At 38.9% G+C, this 27,156-nt stretch overlaps 1 protein-coding gene across 3 annotated transcripts in view; it reads right to left on the reverse strand.

Moving 5' to 3' along the window:
* Nucleotides 1-23,810, reverse strand: part of PIE1 (SNF2 domain-containing protein / helicase domain-containing protein) — a 134,702-nt gene extending 110,892 nt beyond the window's left edge. The window contains exons 1-3 of one of the 3 annotated variants that reach the window (XM_089417712.1): nucleotides 23,613-23,810; nucleotides 23,337-23,486; nucleotides 23,145-23,229 (exon numbers count right to left, since the gene is read on the reverse strand). In XM_089417712.1, coding sequence (XP_089273838.1) covers nucleotides 23,145-23,183 — 39 coding nt within the window. In that variant the 5' untranslated portion in view covers nucleotides 23,184-23,229; nucleotides 23,337-23,486; nucleotides 23,613-23,810. Of the gene's footprint in view, nucleotides 1-23,144; nucleotides 23,230-23,336 lie in introns of all 3 variants that reach the window. The other 2 variants (XM_089417711.1, XM_089417710.1) reach the window with 2 other exon arrangements.
* Nucleotides 23,811-27,156: the final 3,346 nt, after the last annotated feature.

Genomic DNA, 27,156 nt, shown 5'->3' on the forward strand with positions numbered 1-27,156 from the left:
TGCCACCCTTGAACCCATGGCATTTGGCCTTGAGACCCCTGTGTCCCCATCCATTCATCATCATTCACATGACACCTATCAAATGAAGGATGTACCAAGGAATTGTCTTTCCCCTTAGGGGTTGGGAACACCTAATAGGGTTGTTTATTAACCACTCCTACCTAGGGAGGTAACACTATTACGAGATTAAAGCCCCAAATTTGGAAGGGAACCCCAATATGAAGTCTCAATATGCCCTTGATAAACAAGCTTGATTCACTTAGATGCACTAATGAATTATTGTACCTAATGGTGAGGATGCAGCACTAGACATTATATGTAATTGGCAGGTGGTTTCATTATGCATTGGGCAACTTAATTGGGGGCAGTGATGCGGGGGAGCGCCCCCCCCCCCCTTCGAACCCGCTCCCGAAGCGCGCTCCGGGCGGGAGCGGCTCGGGAGCGGGTCGGGAGCGCGCTCCCCAAATCGCTCCCGGACGGGAGCGATTTTCGGGAGCGCGCTCCAGTAAAAAAATTTGCGCTCCCTGGTCTGTGAGGGAGCGCTTCAGGGAGCGATCGCTCCCGCGCTCCCGGAGCGCTTTTTAATGCCCGGGAGCGATCGCTCCCTGATCGCTCCCGGGCATTAAAAAACGCTCCGGGAGCGAATTTTAAAAATTCGGGAGCGATTCGGCGGAAAAAAATTCCGCGGACCCGAAAAAAACAAAAAATTTAACTTATTTTTTTGGATTTATAAGCCCAATGGGCCAAAACAAAATCATTTCAATGAGATTGAGCTTGAGTTTGAGAGCAAAGGAGCAAGGAGCAAGAGCTGAGGAGCAAGGAGCCAGAGCTGAGGAGCGAGGAGCAAGTGCCAAGGAGCGAGGAGCAAGCTTGCAGAGGTAAGTAACTTAATCATTTAGTTAGTTTAGCTGGTTAGGTGGTTAGTTTGGTTAGTTTAATTTACCTGTTTGAGTTTAAAGATCATTAATTTAAATTAAATTAATAAATTAAATGAATTAATCCCAATAAACTAAATTAATTTGCAGATTCAAGACTCAAACCCTACAAACATCAAACACGATGGACCTGGGGATTTTTATTGGCATTTTCCTCTTCCTGGTCCCTTTTCTGGTTATTATGGTGGTGGAGAGTAGGAAACGGAGGGGGCCTGAAACTGAAGAGGTGGATGAAGAAGCCGAAGGAAGTCAAATAGGTGAAAACCCCAGTGAGGAGGATGTGGAGGAGGGTGAACATGAGGGTCAAAAAACTAAACAAGACCAAACTCCATTGTGGAAATATGTTCAGAGGCCTGAAGCAGGGAGAGGGGGTGGAACCACTAAATTTCATTGCCCCCATTGCAATTCTGATTTCACAGGCTCATACACCCGTTTGAGAAGACACCTTTGCGGGAAAAGGGCATGGGATGGAGAGAAACAAATAGGAATCAGAACTTGCGACAAGGTGTCAACAGAAGATAGAGCCAAATACATAAAGGAAGAGGAGGACGCCCAATACAAAGCAAAAAGATCAAGGGGTTTCTTTGAAAGCTCACAAAGAACTCCTTCAGCATCCTCCCAAGGCAGTGGATATGGACATGGAGGCTCAGGGTCATCATCTTTACGCCGTAGAACCATATCAGATTTCCTTGATGAGGGGTGTAGGAATGATGTGGATTCAAAAATTTACAGGTTCCTCTATGCAAATGGGATACCATTCAATGTTCTACGCTCACCTTATTGGCACGAAATGGTTTCTGCCATAAATGATGCCCCTAAAGGATACAAGAGCCCTGGGTATGACAAGGCAAGAACAGTTGGCCTTGATCATGAAAAAGCAAAAATATCACATTCTTTGAATAAAATGACAAGTTCTTGGACTGACAATGGGGTGTCCATTGTATCTGATGGATGGACAAATGTAAAAGGCAAGCCATTGATAAGTGTTCTCGCTGTGTCCCGAAGTGGTCCCATTTTTCTAGCTGCACATGATTACTCAGACAAGTTCAAGACCGCTATCAACATTGCAGAAGCATTGCTTGAAACAATTGAGCGTATTGGCCCATACAATGTCATCCAAGTCATCACTGATAATGCTCCTAATTGTAAGGCAGCGGGAGCAATTATTGAGGATAGATACCCGAACATATTTTGGTCTGGATGTTTGGTTCACACATTGAACCTTCTGTTGCATGATATTGTCAAAAACAAAAATGAACAATACCAATGGATTGGTGATTTGTACAAGAAAGGAAAAAAAATGATAAAATTTATTACAAATCATAGCAATACCCATGGCCTTTTCCGCAGTCACTCGAGATTGGAGTTGCTGAAGATTGCGAGGACTAGATTTGGTAGCTATTACCTCACCTTCAGGCGCCTTTTGAAGGTAAGAGAGGGTTTAGCTAGCATGGTATCAAGTCCAAATTGGCAGGTGTTAAAGGAAAGGGCTACAAATGTAGCTGACATTGCAGGTTTTGAAACGGTGGAGGAGGCCGCTCTTGATGGGCAGTTTTGGACAACTGTGAGACAGGTATTGGATTTCACCAAGCCAATTTATAACATGATTCGGTTTGCAGATACAGACAAACCAGTGATTGGTGAGGTGTATGAGCAAATGGATACCATGTTGGGGGAAATAAAAGACATTGTTAATAACAGAGATCCCGACTTGTACAATCTGATTCACGATTGTGTGTGTCAACGGTGGAAAAGGCTTAACCTTCCACTACATTGCTTGGCGTATATCCTTACGCCAAAATACTACTCAGATTCTTGGTTGGGAAAACCTGCAGCAGGGGGTGGTGTTAGGACCAAACCCCATTTAGATCGAGAGGTAACTAAAGGATATCTGGATGCATTAGAAAAGTTGGTGCCTGACAGGGAGGAATGTGCAGCTGTGCGCCTTGAAATAGGCAGATACTTCACTGGCAGTGGTTTGTATGGTAACTTCCATGCAATGGACGACAAAGATAAATTTGATTCTCTCACATGGTGGGAAACATATGGCGGCGACGGACTTTTGCGAAAATTGGCATTGAAAGTTCTTGCACAGGTTGTAAATTCTTCTTCTGCAGAGAGGTGTTGGAGCACCTACAGTTATATACATAATGTGAAAAGAAACAAGCTCAACGAAAACCGAGCAGAAAGCTTGGTTTATGTGCACTACAATTTGAGGTTGTTGAGCCATTACTGTGATCGGGCTAATGAAGATCCCACATATAAAATTTGGGACAATCACCCTGAGGACGACAATTTGGAAGATGGCATTGTACATATGGAAGAACTAGAAGATGAGCTTGTACGGGATGAAGCTGAAGCAGCTGCAGCAGCCATGCCACCTCCACCTCCACCATCCAGTTCTCGGGGCCCGAGTCTTGTTCCATTGCTGTCGCCACCTCCATCGACACCCTCGCGTGGAGGCTCTAGTTCTGGTCGTCGGTCTGGGCGGGAGACTCCTAGAAGACCGCCAAGACCTACTTATACTCCTGGAGACTCTCGTGGCAAGGGCCACTTGTAGATTTACAGTTTACTTGTCTTTTTTAGTTTCTATTAGACTTGTGACTTGTCACTTTAGTTTTCATAACTGTTCAGTGTTGAGTTTTGAGTCCTTGACTCTTGACTCTTGACTCTTTCATATCATTATGACATTATGATATTTTTTGTAAACATTATATCACTGGTGACTGTGACAATGAAAATTTGAAGTTTGAAGTTGGGCCTTGGCAATTATAACTCATTGGTAATGATTGTGAATTATGAATATGATGCTTTGTGAAAGACTAAAGTTGTTTCATTTCATCTCATTATTCATGTTTCATTTTATAAATTTTTAACATTTCATATCATGTTAACAGTTAGAAGTTAGGACTTAGAAATATCTTCGATATTACTTCTTGTAATGGTTAAACTTGGCTTACAAGTACAACTTGTTACTTTGGTGATCAATGATGATAAATGTTATTGAATTGAATGTTATTTTAATTTATTATTTTACTAAGGTTGATGACGATTATAATTTCTAGATGATTGATGTGATATGGTTCAATGATCAATTTATGTTTTTTTATGTTTTTTATGTCTATTTCATCATTCTACATGTTTTTGTTGACATATATGTATCAAAAATTAAAAAATATAAAAAATATATATATTTTTAAAAAATCGCTCCCCGATTCGCTCCCAAACCGGGAGCTTCTGAAAATGGTCGCTCCCGCTCCCGCTCCCCGCTCCCGCTCCCAAGTAACACTGATTGGGGGCCAAGTCCACCAGAGGATCACTGACACCCCGAGGTGAAGCGTTGAGAGCCATGGGACTCCCATTATGTGCAATTCATCATTTCACGCCATGGGCAACCTCTGCACCTTCAGTAGTCTACTCATTGCCCCACTATATTCATGAGATGATGCACTTGGACCAGTGTGCCCCAACCGGCTTAGCAGTGGTCACATGGTTTGGCAATTAATCTGAGGCCCAAAGGAGGTTTTCTCACCCTTTGAGACATGGGAGGGCAAGCCCCATTGTCAGAGCCTTCAATATTGGAAATTATAAGCTATTATATAATTAGGAAACCCATGTGACCAGGTTTTGTTCCCCAAATTCACTTTAGGGCCCCACATGATGACTTGCATGGAGAATTAGGGGCCACCCCCTAGTTCATGTTTTATGGAGCCCTCTCACATGTTTTAGCACCAAGAGGACTCAACATGGCCCTCCAATGGCCCTACATCAACATGTCATCATCAATTCAGCTAGCATTTGGATGGTTAATTCAAAATTTGTAAAAGCTACTTGGTCAGCTTGTGACCAAGGGATGTATCTTGCCCATTTTTATAATATTTGGGGGTTAATAGGCTAAATTCAACCTATTAGGACTCCTATAGATAACTTGACTTCATTTGTATTAGGTCATCATCACACTTGGATTCTTTCTCTTGTAAAGAACTTGCACTTGTTTCTTTGGCTATTGGAGACTCTTTGGATGCATTTTGATGTATGGAGATGATTCACAAATAGGCTAAATTCAACCTATTAGGACTCCTATAAATAGAACTTGACTTCATTTGTATTGGATCATCATCACACTTGGATTCTTTCTCTTGTAAAGAACTTGCACTTGTTTCTTTGGCTATTGGAGACTCTTTGGATGCATTTTGATGTATGGAGATGATTCACACTTCTTCTTTGGAGCTATTTTCTTGAGTAATGGATAGATATATTGCATGCCTTCTTGTAAGTGCCTAATGTTGATGAAATCTTTCTCTTGAATTTGTTTAATGTATGGAATTGCTGCTCTAGAATATGCTAAATTCGTGCCCTAATTGTTGAAGATTGATTTTGGAAAGCTTTCTAGTAGAGTATTGCATATGTTATCCAATGTATGGCATGTAATGAATGTTCCTAGTGGATGAATATCTTTGAATTCTCCATGAAACTCCATTATTTCTTGAAGTAGGTAAATGTTCAAAATTGGTATCTAGGGCATCAATTTTGAGCCTCCTTAGGGATGTTTTATCTCATCTTGAACATCCTAAGACTCCATATGCCCAAAGGACAAGGCACTAGTCCAAGTCCTTGGTGGTCAAACTTCCTCTTTCTCCATAATTTTTCCTCTTAAAACTCAATCCTTTAAGGCTAGGGCGAAAATCTAAGGTTTGCAACGAAATTTTAGGGAGGAGATTTATTCGAAATTCGAGAGCCTAAGCATCAAGCTTAAGGTCTACACTACCTATGCTCCAAGTTTGGTGGGCATCCACTCAAGTTTAATCCATAAAATCTTTTGCCCTAGGTGCTACTCCAAGAAGGAAACCCTAGGTTCTTCTCCTTCAACTTGAGGACTTCCTTGAAGGTTGTATGAGCTTAGCACTTGTTGAAAGTAAAACACAAGCCTTTAGAGAGCAGTTTGCTTCTTTGAAGCCTTGTACCTTTATTGTGTCTCTTTTTTGAATGAGCTCTAGCTCATCACCTTGTACCCTCAACCCTAGAATATTTGTTATAGGTGATCATAATCATACCAGAACTCCTCCCATCAGTAAAAGTCTGTAAAGAACAGGGGACCTTGGTTGTGGTGACAGTGGGCCATTGTCCCATTGTTGGCACTTAGTCTAGCTCTTTGTCCTAAAAGCTTTCCCTCCTTAGGGCCTACTAGATTTTGTGGAAATAGGTACATGAATGTAAACTAGAAAACCAAAGATTCTCAAATGTCCAACCTTTGGTTTTTGTCCAGTGAACGCTTCTTCAGGAATCTTGTCTTCCAAGATTCGATGAGGACTTTTATGTTGAATATAGAATCTAGATGACTATCATGGATGCTTCACTTCATAAGAACATAGGCAAGTCTTGATCATGCATCATTGCCTTAACAGATTCTTCAATGGTCTTGTTGTACCCATTTTGTCACAAGTACAAGGAAGCAGTGTACAAAAATTCTCAAGGATCAAAATCATCAGCCAACCAATTGTTATATCATTGTAAACCCAAATTCTACAAATTAACTCGTAAATGATGCTAGTATGACCATTTAATTTTGTAACACACCTATGTAAGCCTTTGATTTTGGCGACAAATTTCATACTAGGAGGTTTTTTAACCTCAATGAATTATGTGTTTCTATACACGGATAACCAAGAGAGTTTTTCCTCCAACTTAAACCCCAAAGCTAGAGTGGAATTCATTAAAAAGGTCTTAGGTGAGTACTAGTGTTATATCGAGTCTTTGTAAAAGTGGTTTGGGAATAATTTAAGCCATTTGGCTAAATTATTTTATTACAAATCACTTGGTCTATACTAGATCATATTGTGTCACAGAATTGGATAATTATTTTGAGAGTCTACAACAAATGTGTATTCTCCCTTTGAGGGTTGAATTATGTTGGACACATAATCCTCTAAGGGTTGGTGTGGAAGCTGAATAGTCTAAGGAAGTCCAAGAGACCTTGGAATACGAAACCAAAGGTCATGTGAATGTATTATAAATGTATATCATTGTCAATAATAAACACACACTCATGTTTATCATTCATCTTTTGTGTCTTAACATGGTATCAGAGCCGCAGGCTAATTTCTGACCTGCTCAAATTTGAGCCACTAGTTGTGGCCTCTCTGTGCATGTCAGTTCTGCATTCCTGCGGATAGAACTGTCATTATTGTGTGCATGCCTATTTCATGCTACGCACTATCAAGCTGACCTCTCAGCAAGATTCTTGTTGGGTTCTCTATCCAGGGTCTCAAATAGCAAAAACTCCTCTACCATATTCTCTGCACATTTAACGTCTTTTGCAATTGTTCTAAGGCTCTACCATATTCTCTGCACATTTAACGCCTTCTGCGATTGTTCTAAGGCTCTGCTACACTAACCCTCCCTCATCATGAAATAGGTTGGTCCTAACAGTGCCTATGCATTCTAACAACGCAGGCTTAGTTATTATTGTATTTTGATTAATTGCTTGGCTAATAGACAGGCCGCCTCATGTTTGAATCTGATGCAATAGCAGTTGTTTAACCTGGTAGTTGAGAAGAAACGGGCCAGGGAGTGAGAGTGACTGCCTACCTTTTTCTAAAAAAATTGAAAAGCGCAGAAATCTAGTTTTGAAACAGAGATTATTCACATCCACTGCTAAGATTACTTTTTGGATGGCCATTTTAAGCTAAAAACGTGTAACAGGAAATCTGGATGGAAAAGGATATATCTGAATCCAAAAAGCCGTAAAATTTCTGCTATATATTTGACTTGCTCTCTTCAACAACCTGGCGGACCCTTCTTTCATACTCTTTGTGATCATTGATGTATAATTGAGCAGCCTTTTTATTAATACAAGAATATGGATTTGGATCAGAAAGTAATGACTGAATGGAGATGAGAAGTTTAGCTACACCATATCTTGGAATCCATTGTTCTCTGAAAATGTCCAAGAAAATACCACCATTACTGCTAACATTCAGGTGAAAGATCTTGGATATAAATTTAACAGCTGGAGGGGAATTAGGGTAATCCTCTTTGTATCACAGCATTAGCTTGAATTGGCCACCCTCCCATGGAGTATCTGGAGGCCCGGTAATAGTAGCATCCCAGAGCATAAGATTGTCCTCCCACGAAGCTGCATTAACACCTTCAGGGGGATCTTCATTCATCTACTTCAAATCCTTTATCAATCTTTTCCAGCAAACAGTCGATATTCCGCCTCCCTCGATACCACAACTAGCAGGGCCACGGTAGCGGAATTTCAAGAAGAGGTAGAGAAATTCGACGTCTCTTCGAGGACTCTGTGGAAATCTGCCATTCGTTTTAAGAACTCATATACATTCCCTTGGTCCAAATCGTCAATGATAGCTGCAAGCCATGCTTCTCTGCATTTCAAGAACTATAAGCACATTTCATGCTCATTAAATACTCCTAAACGATGAAGGTATCCAATAACTCGAAGACATTCCAGCAACTGAATATTTGCTCTAAGTCCCTAAAGAAGTTGTAATAGCATAGATTGTGTTGTTTGCCGAACTTCTTCTGCTAGATGATTGAATCACAGGCAATTTCGAATGCATGGTTGCTAACTTCAGGACAAAAGCTTCTAAGTCAAGAGCCTCATCATAATTTCCATTTCGTACACACGTGTCCATAAGCTGAGTCCATAAACTCATTGCATCCTACGCCCCATGTTCTCCTCGACAACCATTGTCTTTGGTATTTTTCCTTTCAGCCTCACAAACCTCTAGTTGCATCACTGAGGCTTTGGGATGTGATATTGCGTCCTAAATGGTTTCTCTTTTGAATTTTCCACTATAATATGCGACTGTACAGGCCGTGTTGTATCCCTACGTGCTCAAAGTTGGACATTTGTAGCTGTCAGAAGAAAAGTGCGAGAACGTTTGCATTAGCCTCTGGCATATGCTTGGTCGCAACCAATAAGAGCTCCCATCGAGATTGTCATTCAATGCTGCTAACGATTGTGCATTGTTGGGTGTGTTAAAATTTGGGCAACGCACTACATTATGATGCCATTACTTTGCAAACAAATGTTAAATTTGAAGAATTATTGAATTTTGACCTTCCAAAAAGGGGCTTGACAAATCACTGCGTTAAAGATACTTCGTTGATCATTTCAGAATTTTCCTGATTCTAGCACTGGGTGAAGGTACTTGATTCTTTTGAAGCTTTAGTTCGGCGATGAGAAATCAGTTCGCAGGGTTCGATCCAGCTTCCTTGGAATTGATTGTCTTTGGTATCTTGATGACACAAACGAGGCTCTACTAGAACTGTCGACAAATTTCATTTGCAAAGAAAGTCAAAGATTAACTCTCTTTTTCACACTGAGTAGTTTGAATAATTTGAGAAGTACATTGTTGAAATTGATATTGCGCTATCTGCTACAGTGATTTGGTGATATTGGGTTCCTACTACTCATCTAATAGTTGTAGTTATTTATCATTTTATAGGACAATTTGTAGTTGTAGATAACATCATTATATTGGTTTGAAATGGATCAAATGGATGATGTATTGAAACTACTGAATAATTTAGTACATTCCACAGTTGATGAGATGGTTAAGATCAGCAAAACCTCTCTTTCTAATATTAAAATTTCTCTCCAAAATGCACAAGAGAATATTGAGTTTTTGCAGCTTGAGACAAAGCTACAACAAGAACAGCTACAACATGGTAAGCATCATTCTATTCAAAACATTGAGATAAACTCCCATATTGTTGAAGTTCATTCAGATTTAGTACCCAATGAAGCAATAGTTGTACATGCGGATGTAGAAATCCAGTCTGCACTTCCCAACTCAGTCATCAGACGTTGGGAAGAGCTTGTCCACAACAAGCACAGAACTAGTCTTGGATATGACAAGGACGTGTCCTTTCATATTCCAGATTACTCAAAGCCGATCCAGTTTCAGAGTGATGTATTCCTTCATGACAGTTTACCTTCAGATGTTCCAAATTTTGCCCCTCTTCCATAGCAACAACAACAGATTATGAAATGCCAACACCGTGACCAAGTTGGCCACATGAAAAATCCTTGTTTTGATCTTCATCCATGTAATCACTGTCATAAAACCAGTCATTCTTCAAACAAATGCTTCAAAAACAAACATCCTACAAGAACAAAGATTCATCTTGGATGGATCACTTCTTGGCAATGGGCTTCAACAGCCAAGAAAACATTTCGCTCACACAATAGGATTTGTTCTCAAATATTGAAAAGTCTTGCAGTTGAGATCTCTTCATCTTCTCACCTTGTATCTGACAAGGGGGGAAATGATGGTCATCTACAAGCTTCAAAACCACATCAAGCGAGCCTAAGCCACAACCTGCCATACCAGATTCATAGTTGTAGCTAGAGACAAATATGCCACTAAGCATGCCTTCAGTCGGTGATACCTCTCCAAAGAATTGCGGACACTTCCTCTAGCAGAAGACATCAGCTTCTTGCCAGTTTTGGAAGAGTTTCAGGAATTGTATTAAGCAATTCAGAGTTGTTGGTCATCCTTAAACCATCACAGGTTGAGACTTCCTTTTTCATGTTGAGGTTCTCCCTTTTATGTGGGGTGAGACCTCCCTTTCATGGTTGAAGGCTTCCCTCTTCAAAACATCAGGAGCACTTCCTCTAGCAGAAGACCTGAGCTTCATGCCAGACTTGGAAGAGTTCTGGGAACTGCACTAAGCGTTCCAGTGTTGGTGGTCATCCTTAAACCACCGCCCTTTATACCAACATTTCAGAGAGCACATTCAACCTAGCACTGCCATGCATTTTTGCACATTTTGTATTACAGCTCTCTTCTTGGACTCATACATAACCCTTTGAATTAAGGGGGGGAATGTTGGACACCTAATCCTCTAAGGGTTGCTGTGGACGCTGAATAGTCTAAGGAAGTCCAAGAGACCTTAGAATATGAAACCAAAGGTCATGTGAATGTACTATAAATGTATATCATTGTCAATAATAAACACACACTCATGTTTATCATTCATCTTTTGTGTCTTAACAAATTATTTGTAATATCTAATGTAAAAATTATTTTAGTGCATGGTCCCTCATATTTAGACACCACGGCTAAATTATTTGAGGGTGGAAAAAATATTAATCCATTTTTGTGTCAATTAATTAATTTTTCTGGCTAAATTAAAATTAAATCCTAAAGACAAAAAAATAATTAATTTAGAGCAAAAATAATTACAGAGAATTTAAAATTTTTCCAAGTGGAAAGTAATCAAAAAATTCATGGGTCAAAGAAATGTCATATTTTGGAGGTCCCCACCAAAGCAAAAATGGATTATTTTAAGAAATATTAAGCCCTTGAACCTTGGTGGTTAAGTCAAAGTCAAATTTTTGAGGAAATTAATCCAAAATATTAATTTTTGAATTAATTAAAAATGGGTTTTAAGTGAAATTCGAAATTTTCCTCAAAATAAATATTTTCAATGACAGAGATTAAAAAATGATCAAATTATTATCAACGGTCGAGATTATTTTGACAGGGATCAAGCCAACTAGCCGTTATTTTCCACTTGGAGGATTTCTCTATAAATAGAAGCCATTTTTGCTTCTCATGATATTTTGATTTTGGGCTATCTCTGGATGATGTAAATTTGTAACGTTGGTATTGAGCCATTGCTCTACTGGGAACGTTTTAATATCATAATAAAAATACTTTGGGGTTCAGTTCATGGTGTTCTTGTTCCATTGATCTATGGTACGTGCTAGTTATGTGCTAATCCTATATTGTGCTTCATTGTTATATAAATTGTTATTTCATTTGTCAATGATAGGACATTCTATTGGTAAAATTTGGTTTTATCTTAGGTGATCTGATTCATCATATGATCTAATGATTTGGTTTGAGAAAAATTATAGAGATCTGCAGGTACACTAGCCCTTGGGCTCCAAGTTCACAAACTGTGGAGAAGAGTCGACCTTGTTTGGGCTCTAGGAATTTTTATATGGTGTTTTAACTTCACTAAAGGGTGTGGCCAATATTCTAACTTTCAAAAAATACATTGATCCATTGCCATTATTTAGAATTTACTTTCTCAGAAAAAAAAATTACAAGCAATGTATATTTGTAAGTATTTTTTATATAAATTTTTTGTAAAATTATTTTGTAAATTATTTCTAACCCTTGTTTTGCAACTTTTGGGGTTTGGGGTTTATTTTAAAATTTGTATATATTGGGATTTTGGAAAATTTTATTTTCATTTGTGTAGGTGAATTCTCAAGCCATCAAATAAAATTTGAATCTTGTGAAAGAGCCTAGCCCTAAGGCTAGGGTTTGAAGGGTTTCTCTCACCCAAGTGAGACGCCTAGCCCTCTTGAAGAAGATCATTTGGATTTTGAGGTGGATCTAGGCCTAGGAAGGCAAGATCCACCTTTTGGCTACCCTCTAGGCTCAACGCTCAAGCAGAAGAGGAAGTCACTAGCCCTCGTAGACAAATTTGTGGCCTTTTTTGGGCGCTTTTGAAGATCTGAAGCAAATCTTGATTTATGCAGGGGCTTGAACAATTTTTTAGGCCTTCTAGGCCTAGCGTTAAGCCTCCTAGCCCTAGTCGTGGCCTTTTCTCCTTGTCTTGGTGAGTCGTTGACCTATTTGGACCTTGAAACCCTTGTTGTGGCCCTAATTACCCTAGCGGTCAGCCCTTAGGGTCTTCTAGGCCTGGCCGGAGGCCTTCCCAAGGCCTTATCCCTTCTCCACTAGCCCTCTTCATCATTTGCTTGCCCTAGGGGCCGCAGACCCTCTTTGGCCTTGACGTCAAGCCTTTATGCCTTTTTCACCCTTGTCGTGGGCCTATTGAGCCTCCTCCCTTAGCCCCTGCCTCTTCTTGAGCCTCTAACCCTCATCGCTGCCCTATTTTGACTCTCTTTGTCTCATTTCAATCATTGTCTAGGTTATCATTTGAATTTTCATCACTAATACTTTGTGGTTGCAAGGTTTTCAAGAGATTTTGAGCTAACAATTGTGGTTTCAAGTGGTCAAATCACTAGAAGAATTTTAGGCAAGAAAGTTGGCCATCTTCAAGGCCTAAAGGCCTATTGGTTTGCCTCTTCAAACCCTCATTCTTACCTCTATTTTGCTAGCAGCCTCTGATCATTGCACTTACAGTGGTAAAAATCCCATTTAAGTGGCGTAAAATCACTAATAAGTCATCTAAACATATTAATATGTCACTTGCATCAATTTGGATTAATTCATGAAATTTGATGACTTTCATGTTGATTAGAGAAGCATAATAAGGTCTGATCATAACAATGACATTGGCATCTAAAAGAACCTAAGTTCATTAAGAATCTTGTGTTGGAAAAGTGGTTTAGTATTGGGCTGCCTCATTTGCATTTTTTTTGCACTCATGCATTTCATTTTTTGCAATCTAAAGTGCTCTAATTGAAATTAACTTACTGCCGTTATAAAAATTGGGCATAAGTTGCATAAGGTTTCTGATAAAATTGGCAACTACGGCTAAACTCCATGTGGGTCTTCTTATTTATGGCAGCTGATATTTTTCTTAGATTCCTCTCATCGAGAGGTGTAGGATTGATCTAAAGATCATCCGATTCCGACATGTATTCATGGAGATATGAATTTATTTGTGTTATGCGACAATTCGTCAAGGTCGGCCAGCAACCAAATTGCCCCCATCTATCCTCAACGTTTTACTATAAAAAGAGGTGGCTTACAAGTCATTTGGCACACACCTCTTGTGATCTCTTCCTCTCCACTTGTCTTTGGGTTTTGGTGGGAGGAGATCTTAAGATGATATGCTGCCCTAAGAGGAGATGCCCTAGATGCTGTCATGGGAAAGAAGGATCTACGCAGCCCTAAAGAAGATGCCCTAGCTCCTAACGCTGGCATGGAGATGAAGGCCTAACACAGTTATGAAGATAGGCTTCTAACGCTGCCCTAATAAAGCCCTAACGCTGCCCTAACAAAGAACCTAATACGCTGTCCTAGGCCGCAGTCATTGAGGGAGTGTATGCAGCAAGAGGAGGCACTTAACGCAGTCATGAAGGAGGCTTCCATACGCTGTCAAAGGGAGCCTCTATATGCTATCAAAGGAAGCCACATAAAAGCCCTAGCCGCAGTCCTCCATACACAGCTAGACACAGTCAAAGAGAGCATAAATGAACTCCTAATCCGCAGTAAGAAAGAGACTCATACACAGTCCTCAAAGATGTGATTTAGGTGCTGTTCAAGCAAGGAGAATTAGCACATCTTAGCCGCAGTCCTGTAGCCTAAACTGCAGGTCAAGAGGTGACCTCTATCCACAGTGAAGAGTGATTCAAGAAACCCTTATTCGCTGTAATAAGGTGTCTCAAGCACGCTGTCTCAATCTCTGATCTCAGATGGACAGTGGAAGAAGTTAGTTTGAATGTAACTTTGAATAGACAGTAGCAGCACTATCTTTGGATGTAATCACAGGAAAGATAAGGGATAGCAGAGTTCTGTTTAGGACTAATATCAGTCAACATAAGCTCGGATTCATCTCTGATCTCATACAGTGATAAGCGGATAAACTGCAGTGAGATGTTTGGTGTACAATACGTTGTCTCACAGTCAACGAGTTCGGATGGCTTGTAGTGGACAAGTATTTCGTCATGTGGGAACTCGGATTACAGTGATAAGAATTTCGGTGCTACTACAGTGGTCACATTTTGGTGACACTTGTTTGAAAGGGCTGACAGCAGAGTTAAGTTCTTATGATGCTTGGAGGCTGGTTGATAAAGGACTGGAGGTCTATCTTGTTGCTAGGCTAGGCCGCAGGCCATAGCCAGCAACAAGGCTATTCTCAGGATTGCCTATCAGATGGACAGAGCTACTGTCATGGATTAATATTACTATGTTGAGGATTAGTCAGCTAACAAGGATGCAGCATGGCGATAGTTGCAGCATGATTGAATGCAGCATGGTGATGAGCGCAGCATAGTGATGAATGGTGCAGCATAATGATGATGAATGGTGCAGCATAGTGCAGCATGACAGTGGTGCAGCATAGTGTAATGAAGTGCAGCATGATGGGTGCAGCAGAGTGATGATTGTATGCGGTATGATGAGTGCAGCATAGTGTAATGAAGTGCAGCACAGTGATGGGTGCAACACTGTGATGGGTGCAACACTGTGATGGAATCACCTTCGAGAATCAGTTGAAGCAGTATGCCTTCACCTGAGTTCAGATCAGCTACCTCATGTGTTATCTTCTTAGTGAAGATCTCTGCTTTTATTTTGTCAACTCAAAATGTTGACTTCTGATGTATATGCACTATCTCTCTCTCTGCTGAACTATTGAAAAACATAGGAAGAATTGATCAAGGGTTTCCCCACACTGGGGTTTGTCCCTGGCTAGTGCCACATCTCGTGTCCTCTTGTCTTGGCTTGTTTTCTGCGATTTATGTTTATGTTCTATCTGCATTTTACTATCATGCTAACTATGATTGCTAATCTGGAATTCATATTGAGCTAATATGGAAAATTTAGGTAAATTTGCTCTCAGCATAGAACATACCTAAAATTAACATGGTATCAGAGCTGAGGTGAAGACAAAGCCCAAGCAAGAGTGAAAGAGCAATCACCGAAGACAGTTGGAAAGGACAAAAAGGCTCAATGGGTTCCTCATCCCTCTTCAAATTCACCAAGGGTGAAGTCGAAGCAAAGAAGATTATCAAAGTGGCACAGCGGAAGCATCTGGTGGCCTACCTACAGGTCACTTCAATGGGAAGTCCGGATCTAAGAATGGAAGGAAAGGCAGATGCCTTGCTTGCAATGAGTCTAGCCATTATGTGAAGGAGTGTTTGAATAGAAGGAACACATCACTTGATGATGATATCAATCATTCCAAGGGCATCTTCAATGATCAAAGAAATGACAGGTTGAATGGCTAAGCATCATGAAAATGGTTGACTCTTCAAAGAAAGCAAGGAACTCCAGATATGAAGAATCAAATGTTGTTTCTAATAAGCTAAAGGAGTACTATCTTATATTGGCCCTCTCCACTACTCCTCCTGACTCTTTGGGAATTTGGCTTATTGATAGTAGTGCTTCAAGGCACTTCGTCGGATAGAAGGAAGCTCTCTCTAATTTGATAGAGAAGGAAACAATCGTGGAGATTATACTTGGTGTCAATGCCACCTATCCCAGAAAGGGTGTAGGGAATGTTACCCCTCTTGAATGAGGGTAACACGATTCATTTACAAGAAGTTCTTTATGTACCTGATCTCAATAAGAACCTGGGGTCCATTTCGGCAATGGAAGTCAAAGGTGGCATTTATCGATTGAAAGGTACGTGTTTGAAAAAGGAATTTTCAAGATGTTTTTACTCTTGGGTTCAAGGTTGGCAATTTGTATCAAGTTGCAGGAAGTCCATTGGGGACCATGTCAGCTGACACATTTCTTCTATAGCACCGAAGGTTTGCTTATTATGGGGCCCTACCCGACGTGAGTCAAATGGTGACAAGAATGCCTAAATTCAAGAAGAGCATGGAGGTACATGTTCGAGATGTACCGAAGGAAAACTTACAAGGGGACCATTCCCCTCATGTAGCAAGTCCACAGATTTGGAACAGCCCGAGGGGTTTGAGATTCATGATCAGGAATCTCATGTACGCAAGTGGAAGAAAGCTCTCTATGATTTAGAGCAAGCACCCCGAGCTTGGTGTGCAAGGATTGATAGCTATCTGATGAAGTTGAGATTCACTAGGAATGAAACCGATCCAAACCATTGCTTTAAGGTTGTGGATAATAGACCTATCATACTGGTACCTTATGTGGACAATCTCTTTCTGGCAGGAATAGACCCTCCCATTTACAAAAGTAAGATGGAGTTGGATTCCGGATTTGGAATGGGGAACTGCAAGCCTGTGACTACCTCGATGAAGCCTAACTTTAAGAAGTTGTGGTAGTAATGTCGGACCTGATTTGGGAAATGCTTTTGAGTTTCATAAACTCATTCTAGCATTGATGTTCTTGATGAACTCCCGTCCGGATATATGTTTTGCAGTTAGCATGTTGAACTTATATATGGTTGAGCCTCACTGGATTGGTGCCAAGAATCATTTGAGATATCTTTAGGGCACAATCTCTCATGGATTGACAGCATGAACATTTGTACACTCTAAATAAACTATTTAAGCTTCTATTTTATTGTAAATTCTGAATTGTAATTTCCAAAGATTGGACTATATACAAGAACCAATGAATAATAGGCTTTTGGTCACACACATATATAAAGAGAGGGGGATCAAAATCAATATTACCTCTTCTTTCTTTTCTTCGTTTACAAAATTATGCACACAAGCTTGTGTAGACTCTAAATAAACTATTTAAGTTTGTATTTTATTGTAAATTTTGAATTATAATTTCCAAAGATTGGACTATATACAACAACCAATGAATAATAGGCTTTTGGTCTATATATATATATAAAAAGAATTATGGTATACTTTGAAGAAGTAAGAAACGCCTAACAAAATTTTCCAGGAAAAAAACTTTATTCTCTATACTTCAATATAACAGCAAAAATCAATGTTTTGAACAAGGTTTACTTAGTTATTAAGTCCTCATGATATCTGTAGCTACTCCTTCTCTTAGTTCTAGTGACTCTTTCAACATTTTTGTTTATTTAATGGACTTGGCTTTGCCATTACAACACAATATTTGAAAATCAATTTTTACTAACATATTCGATTGTTCTTTTATGCCTTAATAGAAAAGTTGATGAGACCATCATCATTGTCAATCGACCAAAGAAATTATGTCAAGAAAAATGGCAAAACATCAACAACAAAACTCTTTGTAAGAAGAATGGTCCATTGAAGGTAGTTTTAGCAAAGTCAAATTGTAAATTACTTAATATGTTAGTGGCAAGTTACCAACATTTTATTACGTTGTTGAGGACAGGAATTTGATCTTTTAATCAATGTTGTGAGAGTCAACAAACACTTGAAAGTTGTTAAAATTGGAAACTAGGGCCAAATTCTACTTTGGACGGCTCATTTGATGGAGATGGTGATTGCATTGAATTCCTCTTTTTGAGAGTACCTAAATTGACCTAAAGATCATCAAATTTGGAGAAGGGAAAATATGTTTTTGAGGTCAAGCCACACATGTGCAAATTGTCAAAGTCGGCCTCATCATCATGTAGGGTCATGTCACTTGACCCCCAACGACTTGTATAAATATGAGAGACCTCAAACCTCATTTGGTATCATCTCATCAGTCACATTTTTCTCTCTCCTACTCTGATTGGTTTGTACAGCATATTGGGCACATCTATTCTCTCATACGTGTGGCAAGAAGGACGAATTTCAAGACATATTACAAGGCAGAAATTTCAAACATCTATTGCAGGTTTGACCAACGTTGACGTAGTACTTTGACCATCAGTTTAACTGCAAATTTAGGGTCAAAATTTTAGTTTTGGAAGGTCGTAGTGATTGGTACATGAACCGAGGTAATCTGGGCACACTGACCGAGGCTGACCGCAGACTTCAAGTGCAGAATTTGACCAAGTTTGACCACTTATTTAGTGATTGTTTTGGGCTGACGTTGACCATTTTAGAAGGTTGGGTTTGACTTCCTTTGACCAAGCTCCAAAGAGGATTGTTTGTTGTTGATTTGAACAACATTGACTTTCTAGTTAGGGTTGTTGACTACTGTAGAAAAATTCAAATTTGACAGGGTTGCTTTGATCATCATTTGGCAAGTCAATTTTTGAGTTTATTGTACTATCCCTCTTTGTTGAACATTTGATATAATAATAACAAGAATTGATCAAAGGGCTTTCCCCATCTTGGGATTTTTCCCTGGCATTCGCCAAATCTGGTGTTCTCTTGTCTTGGATTTTCTTCTGCATTTTGTTATTCATGTTCTATCTACAGTTACTGTTAATGTGATTAACAATTAAAGTGATTGCTATTGGAAATTGTCATTGGGATGCTAAAGGAACATTGAAGTAATTGTGCAAAGCATAGAACATACCATTATTAACAAAAACTAAAATGGAATCAGAGCTCAGGTGAAGACAAGGCTCAAGAAAGAGAGAGAATAGCAATCACTAAGAGAGATTTGTTGGACAAGACTATTGAACAAGTCTCCATGGCTTCTACATCCTACTTCAAGACCGCGGACAAGCTCAATGACAAATATGACTATCATGCATGGAAAATGACTTTTGACTTGACTTTGGAAGAGCATGATGCAATGGACTATGTGCAGGGAAAAGTGGTGGAGCCTTGTTCAAATGCATTGGCTGCTACTAAGACAAAGTATAAGAAACGTGAGGTCAAAACTAAGAAAATTATTATTGACTTCATTCAAAAGCATCTGATTGCCTATATTTCTGATTTAGGAACATCTAAGGAGATGTATGATAAGCTGGTTGGGATGTTCAAAGTGAACAATGCACAATGGCCATGGCTTCTCAAATGGTAGCATATCATGGTGGATTAACCTTATTTGTATAAACTATTCCACTCCCAGTCACAAACACTTCTTTCCATTCAAGGATAGCCCCTCTTATTTGCTAATTCAATAGAAAAGAAAAGCATAGACACCCTTTTCTTTAATGGCAACTACAAATGGATTTTCTTTCCATTCAAAAGTAGCTCCTCCTATTTGCTAATTCACTAGACAAGAAAAGCATAGACACATTTTTCTTTAATAGCAACTAAAAATAGGTTTTCGTTCACTCAATAGCTCACATGACAACTTGATTCTTTAGTGGCTCATCCTATTCAATGGTTCAATAATCAATTCTCTAGCAAGTCAATCTATATGCTTATTTTATTATTAAAATAATATACTTTCACTAACCCACAGCCAACTCAATCTATCATCACTTCTTGCTTAACGAGTTCACAAAAGAAATCTTTCAACGAGTGACTAGATAGCTACAACGACTCTATATGACCCACTCACTCAAGCATCGACCCTGACAACTACAAATTTCTAACAAGGGTTCCCTTAAAAGAAGGTTGCTATTGCAACTATTCATCCTTCACCCTGGAACTTCAATTCATACAATCCTCTCACAAACTCACAAATTTTGGGCTCAAAGTTTGATTTTCCTTGGTTCTTATATTCAATTGTGTGTGTAATTGCAATTCATCTGTACCTTCTCTCAACATTCCCTCGGCTCCACCCACTTTTCACTTTTAATTAGCTTGGCTTGGCTCTAATACTATGTTGTCTTCACAAACAAAAGCGTGGACAAGAATGCAATGAGAATGAATGTATTCATTCATCCATTAGATAATACAATGTCCCATTACACGGTAGGAAAGAGACGCAGTACATTGCCTAACTCCCAAATACCTAAATATTAACAACTACTTTAATTACTACATTGAATGCCCCATTTTTCCAAGACCTTACTATTCTTCCAAGTTCTAGATATGACCATTATCTCTAATATATCATAAGCATGCTTCATTGATTTCCTCATGCAAGTTCAAGGCAATATGATCATCCTAAATGCCAAAAAAATCAAGGAAGTTGGTCAAGTGAAGAATCTAAAATGTTTAGGGATGAGAGGAAGAGGATCCAAATCAATATTACCTCTTCTTTGTCTTATTCGTTTAGTAAATTATGCCCATGAACATGTATAGACTCTAAATAAACTATTTAAGCTTGTATTTTATTGTAAATTTTGAATTATAATTTCCAACGATTGGACTATATACAACAACTAATGAATAATAGGTTTTTGGTCACACACATGCACACGCACACATATATAGAGAGAGGGGGATCCAAATAAACTACTTAAGTTTGTATTTTATTGTAAATTTTAAATTATAATTTCCAAAGGTTGGACTATATACAACAACCAATGAATAATAGGCTTTTGGTGTGTGTATATATATATGGCAAGTATTATGGTATACTTTGCAAAAGTAAGAAACACCTAACAAACTTTTCCAGGAAAAAACTTGATTCTTTATACTTCAATATAACAGCAAAAATCAATGTTTTGAACAAGGGTTTACTTAGTTACTAAGTCCTCGTGATATATATAGCTACTCTTTCTCTTAGTTCTAGTGACTCTTTCAACATTATTGTTTATTTAATGGACCTAGCTTTGCCATTACAACACAAAATTCAAAAATCAATGTTTACAAACATATTCAAAAATCAATGTTTACAAACATATTCAAAAATCAATGTTTACTAACATATTTGAATGCTCTTTTATCCATTAATAGAAAAGTTGATGAGATCATCGTCATTGTCAATGGACCAAAGAAATGAAGTCAAGAAGAAAAATGGCAAAACATCAACACCAAAACTCTTCGTAAGAAGAATGGTCCATTGAAGGTAGTTTTAGCAAAGTCAAATAGTAAATTACTTAATATGTTAGCGGCATGTTACCAACATTATATTACAATGTTGAGGACAGGAATTTGATCTTTTAATCAGTGTTGTGAGAGTCAACAGACACTTGAAAGTCTTGCAAAGTCTTTCCCAAAATACATATACATTTCAAATTCATCGAAAACTCAACCAAACTCTTGAAAATGCACCAAAATTGTTCAAACTCATCAAAACACACCCAAAACTCCCAAGTTCTGACCCTAGAGGCTAGCAAGCAAATGAATGATTAAAACAGACAATAAATGTAATTTCTAGAATGTAAAATTTATATTTAACTAACTAAAATGCAAAGAAATAACTATGGATGGCTACTTGCGGTCACCATAGTAGCATTTTCTTATTCTTAGGTTGGTTCCTCTCCAATTCAAGCGGTGTGTCCCTATGGAAAATGACTACGTCCAAGTAGGTTGATGTGAACCTAGATTATGGAATCTTGTAGTATCTTTTAGGTGGAGTTGTAAGAGAAGGTTCCAAATTCGGTTAAAAGTGTTGTAATGATTTCTTGATTGAGGTTCGTTAGACTTGTTTCAAATCTGAATTTTAGAGGTGCCTCGGTGTTATATTATTTCAGATCCAAGGCACTCCTAAAATTCAAATTTGAAACAAGTCTAACGAACCTCAATCAAGAAATCATTAAAAAACTTTTCACTGAATTTAAACCTTCTCTTACAACTCCACTTAAAAGATACTACAAGATTCCAAATGAATACATCGGTCCAGTAATCTTCATAGATTCACATCAGCATACTAGGATGTGGTCATTTTCCATAGGGACACACCCCTTGAATTGGAGAGGAACCAACCTAAGAATAAGAAAATGCTACTATGGTGACAGTGAATAGCCTTCCGTAGCTACGCAAACCTACACCTTGTGCTTAGGACTTCCACACATTCAGAGTGTGGTGACAGTGAATAGCCTTCCATAGCTACGCAAACTTACACCTTGTGCTTAGGATGTCCACACATTCAGAGTGCTAGATTTTATAGTAACACAACCCATCAGGGCCATCCCCACAAATGCAAGGAGCTAATGGCAACAGAGGCAAGGCCATTGCAAGCAAGAAAAAGGTTCCTGAAATGGTTGCTTCAACAATGGCCTTCTCGAAGAAATTTTTAGAGGAAGTTAGAAAAGAAGTACAAACCTTGGAAAAAAGGGTCAGGGTAAAGAGGGGCTACAATTTAAGTGCAAAAATTGATGAGGAAATTGCACCATGGATCCCTGTCACCGTTTATTCAAGAAGTAGAGGGAATAAGTACTCCAAAATAGTGGACCTTTAGTGGCACATAAAAAAATACTTGACCGATGAAATGGAGAGAAAAGGGAACTAGAATAACGAGAAGATATTGAAGCCTGGACCAATTGAACAACAAGTATGAAAGTCTCATTAACGAAATCTAGGGCTCTGAAACTAGTAATGGGAATGGAAATACTCGAGAAATAGGGGAAGAGGCAAAAGGCAAGAGAAACAAAGCAGAGAGTAGCAATGGAAGTTGAAGCAAAAGTGGAAGAGGTTGTTTCCAAAGATGCAGCTCCAAAAGATTCAACTCAGGCCTGAAAGAGTAGCCTTCCATGTTTTCTGCTAAATATATACCATGAAAATAATTGCCGTGCCAATAAATGGCCGCTGATGATTAGAGCATGAGCAGAACAAACTGAAGGAAAACAATATACAGGTAATTGAACAAAATTAAATTATATATAGAGAGAGAGAGATAACTGACCATAAATAGCCACTGATGATTAGAGCATGAGCAGGACAAATTTAAGGCAAAAAAAATACAGGTAAATGAATAAAGTTTAATAATTTACACTGACCTTGGGACGTCTGCCACGAGTTTCCAACCTTGCCGCCATTTTACGAACGTTGCTCCGTGCGTTCACCCCTTTTCAACTCTGTTGGCTTTGAAAAATTAAAACATTCACAAAATTAAAAATAAAGCACGGAAAAAACGCACTGAATTCTTCTTAACAGTTAAAAAAATAAACTAAACAAACAATAAAAAATACCTTAACAGAAAAACGTTGCCGAGCTCTTGCCTTGTAATGGAGGAGAAAACTGGTACAGCAAACCAGCAACTTCTCATGCATTCTTTTAAAAGAAAATCAGTCAGTGTGAGGCAGAAACCAGAGCTTTGATAGCCATCCCACGATTTGGGCCTACACATCCACTCAACAGTGTTTTACAGCCTAATTTAACGGGTATAAAACTTATCAGTGCCAGACGTAGCTAAAGATAGCAGAATGCCAAGACAGAGAAAAAAAAGTTATGAAGAAAAAATGAACCAGTCAGCGGCTTCGGCTTTCCTCTTCGGCCAGAAGCCGTCAGATTGGCGGTGAAGTTAAAACCTGCTTCGAGTGGATATTCGCAGGCCCCGGGTTTCGATCGCGGGGCATGCAACTGAGATCGGTGGGGAAAGGGAACTAGATCAAAATTAGGAGAACAGACCAAACATGCAGCTTAAGTAAATTAGGAAAAAATAAATAAGGAGTGGGGAATTTCTGGATACAAAACAGCTTTGGTGACCGGTCGGAAAACCGCCTCTTTATCGCTAAGTCGAATAATATAAAATGATATTTTTCCGTTCCCGTGATCTCACGGGAAAGGGAAAATGAGGCCGCTTCTTTATTTTTATTTTAACAACGGGGAAACTAATTTTCGGTGTATCATACAATTATTTTTAGGTTTTAATGGTTAACAATGGCACAACGGACGCAGTTGGAACAATTTGATACGGATTTCACTGCTTTTTAACTCAACTGTGTATTATTATTTTTTTTTTTACGTATGATGTTAAAATGTATATTATTAATTTTTTTTAAATTCATCGGGTTGAGATTAATTAATTCGTGTGAGGGATTTGGTTTTCAAGTTCGGGTTCAAATTTCATTAGAAGAAGTGAAAGTGGGATTTGGTCTTCATTAACTTTGGGTGTCAAATTTCATTAGAAGTGAATGTGGAAAACGATCGTGGGGATTACAATGTCCTAAGGGTGTTTAGGTTTTGATGATGGGGATTATAATGTTTTAAGGATGTTTAGGTTTTGATTAAATCTCATGTAATTTTAATAATGATGTTTTATTATCGTTTTTAAAATTGAAAAAAGAAACATATTAATTTTTTAAATTTTTAGATAATATTAGTATAAGTTATAGTCTATGGAGTTGTCTATAATGCGACTTTTTGAGATTCCGGTGACGGAATTGAAGAAATTGAGATGAAATCCTGATTTGTTGCAGTTAAAATGGTTTTTTAACTGCATATTCGGATTCAGCACCCTGAAAAAGGACGGTTTCATTGTGCAGAAATTAGCTATCAAACTTGGATTCCAATAAATTACTGCCGGATTTTCAGAAAAAATCGCCGGAAAGACTTTCAAAAAGTCGCGTTAAAGACTACTGCATAGTCTATTGGTTATAGATTTCATATTTTTTTAAGTATATTTTTTAATTGAATTTGTTCATAATTTGTGGATGTGTTGGAATAAGAAGTTTGAGTTGTGAACTTTTCACAATTCAAGTGTTTTAGGGGATTTTTAGAGCATAGTCTATCTTATAGACGAAATGGCTTTTTGGTTGAAATTTGGCAATACAATTTTTAGTAAGATTGTGATATTTGTTTGTTTAAAATGCACTTTTAAAGGCATAAATGGATTCAATTATCTTTGTAGATTAAACAACTTAAACTTATGATAAAAAAAAAAAAAAAAACTTTATCGGTCCCCCGATCGAGGTGCGAGTTGGATGACATTTCCATTATGATTGATTAATGAAGAGGGCCTTGGGGTACAAACCCACCACCCTCCACATGCTTGAGGCAGTTGGTGCAGTGGCTTCGTGCATGCATGGTGTTAATACCCCAGCACGAGGTGGCAATGGTATTGGGTTTTGGTTCTTGCATTTGGTTAGGCGCTCCAAGAGAGAATTTGGTAATTGTCTTATTATTGATAAAGGAGTGTGGAAGGGTGGTGTCAAGCTCAGTGGAACAACACGAATTCAGATGAGGTGGCGAGATAGTCTTCAATGCGAGGGTAAGTTGGTATGTCATTTTCCATTCCTTTCACTCCTCCATGCAACGACTTATCTGCTTAATGGATTTGAGAACGTATGGTTTTGATTTGTCGGGGTTTATGAGAAAGAGAGGCTCTATGCATTTGCATGCGTGTGTTTGTATGTTGCAACAAGTCCATCTACCTGGCATGGTCTCTGTGTCTGTTATGTTTGGGATTATTTTATCTAGGATGGGATTATATGGGGTTTCTGTCTTTGCACTCGCCCCCTAGGACTTCCTTCTGGCTCCGCTTAGCATGGTTGGGACTGGGGGATGGATAGTTTACAGTTTTGCTCCTAAGTCTTGTCTTTTCGAATTTTCTGGGGATGGGTTAGGGCTTTTTCTCAGTTTGCTCTGGAGCCAATTTGTTTGTTTTGGAGTCGAATTGCTCCACGGCCTCTACCCCTGTGGAAGTCTTCTTGGGCATATATTGATGGCTCTGCGAACGCTCGGGCATTGGGTTTTTGTTTATGATATAAGCTCCGGTGTTTTCTCCATACCTTTGTCTGACTGTTATGTTAACGGGCTCTAGGTTGTGGCGGTTGTATCACTATTTGGGTCGGTCGGTAAGGAAGGTATGTAATGGAAGAAAAGGGAGGAAGTCCCTCAGGCTCTTTATTAAAAATTACGGTTTCATGCTTCTCCATTGGTAGGTGTGTGGGGCGGTAGTGGCACTTGGAAGTTGGAAGCTTCTGGGCTTGGACTATCACCTGCACAAGCAATTTTACTTACCATTTCCTCCACTAAACATTATAAGCACGTGGCAATGGCTTGAACGGTGACTGCAAAGGCTCGAAGCCCAGCCCCAAGGGGTCGTGGTAGAAGAACCAGGGGGACCGCAACAACAGGGCAGCCTAGCTCCTTTGGGGGCAAATCGAGGGGTCGTAAACCAGTTGCCAACATCATCAATGATGCGGCTACTGCTTACCACGAAGACACGGGTGAGGAAATCTGGCAGTTAAGCGAGGAATGGGAAGTTGACTTGAATCATCAGGTTGACTTGATGGAAATTGAGGTGGAGGACTGGCGGGCTATGGTGCCAGATCTAGGGCACACCCGTGGTCGCATCACCCAGTTCAAATAGACATTGTTCTTGTGTTGGTCCATGAAGAGGATCCTGAGAAAGGCTCTGGAGCAGGTCTCTGTGGGTATGGCTGCAGCGGTTCAGGACTTTCACAACTATAAACAAGAATTTCAGAAGCTCCAGTTTCAGATGCAAAAGTTGGATGGTCGCCTTCATCGAATAGAAGAATCCATCCCTTGCATTCTCTCACAAACAGAGCTCCCGGGGCCCAATGCTGAGGACCCGGCTCTAGTGGAGTCTGCGTCTGCCAAGGGAGCTGAGTAGTTTGTTAGTTGGTTTTTCAGCTTCCTCTTTATTTTTTTATGTTGGAAGCTTTTAATTTTCAGCACAGTGATCATTTTTTTTTTAGGCATGTAGTATTGAGGCAAGGAAAAGATATTCAAACTTATTATTTTTCACTATTAGATGGCATATCACGTTGTTAGGTGGCCAACAGACTTGGTTTCCCTCAGGGCAAGTTGAGGTCACCTAACTCTTTGTTTTGTGGATGTAACTTGCTTTTATATTAATGACAATGGGAGGACCTACCAACCTTACAAAAAAAAAAAAAACTATATCGGATTTTAAACAAAATTGGCCAAAAAAAAAAAATTAAAAAAAAAAATAATATATATATATATATATATAAATATATATATATATATATATAATATATATATCTTTATATATATATATATATATATATTTGAAAAGGA

Source organism: Pinus tabuliformis, chromosome 3_2 (assembly GCF_031772625.1).
Source record: "Pinus tabuliformis cultivar Carrire ecotype Pingquan chromosome 3_2, CPIR1, whole genome shotgun sequence".
NCBI lineage: Eukaryota > Viridiplantae > Streptophyta > Pinopsida > Pinales > Pinaceae > Pinus > Pinus tabuliformis.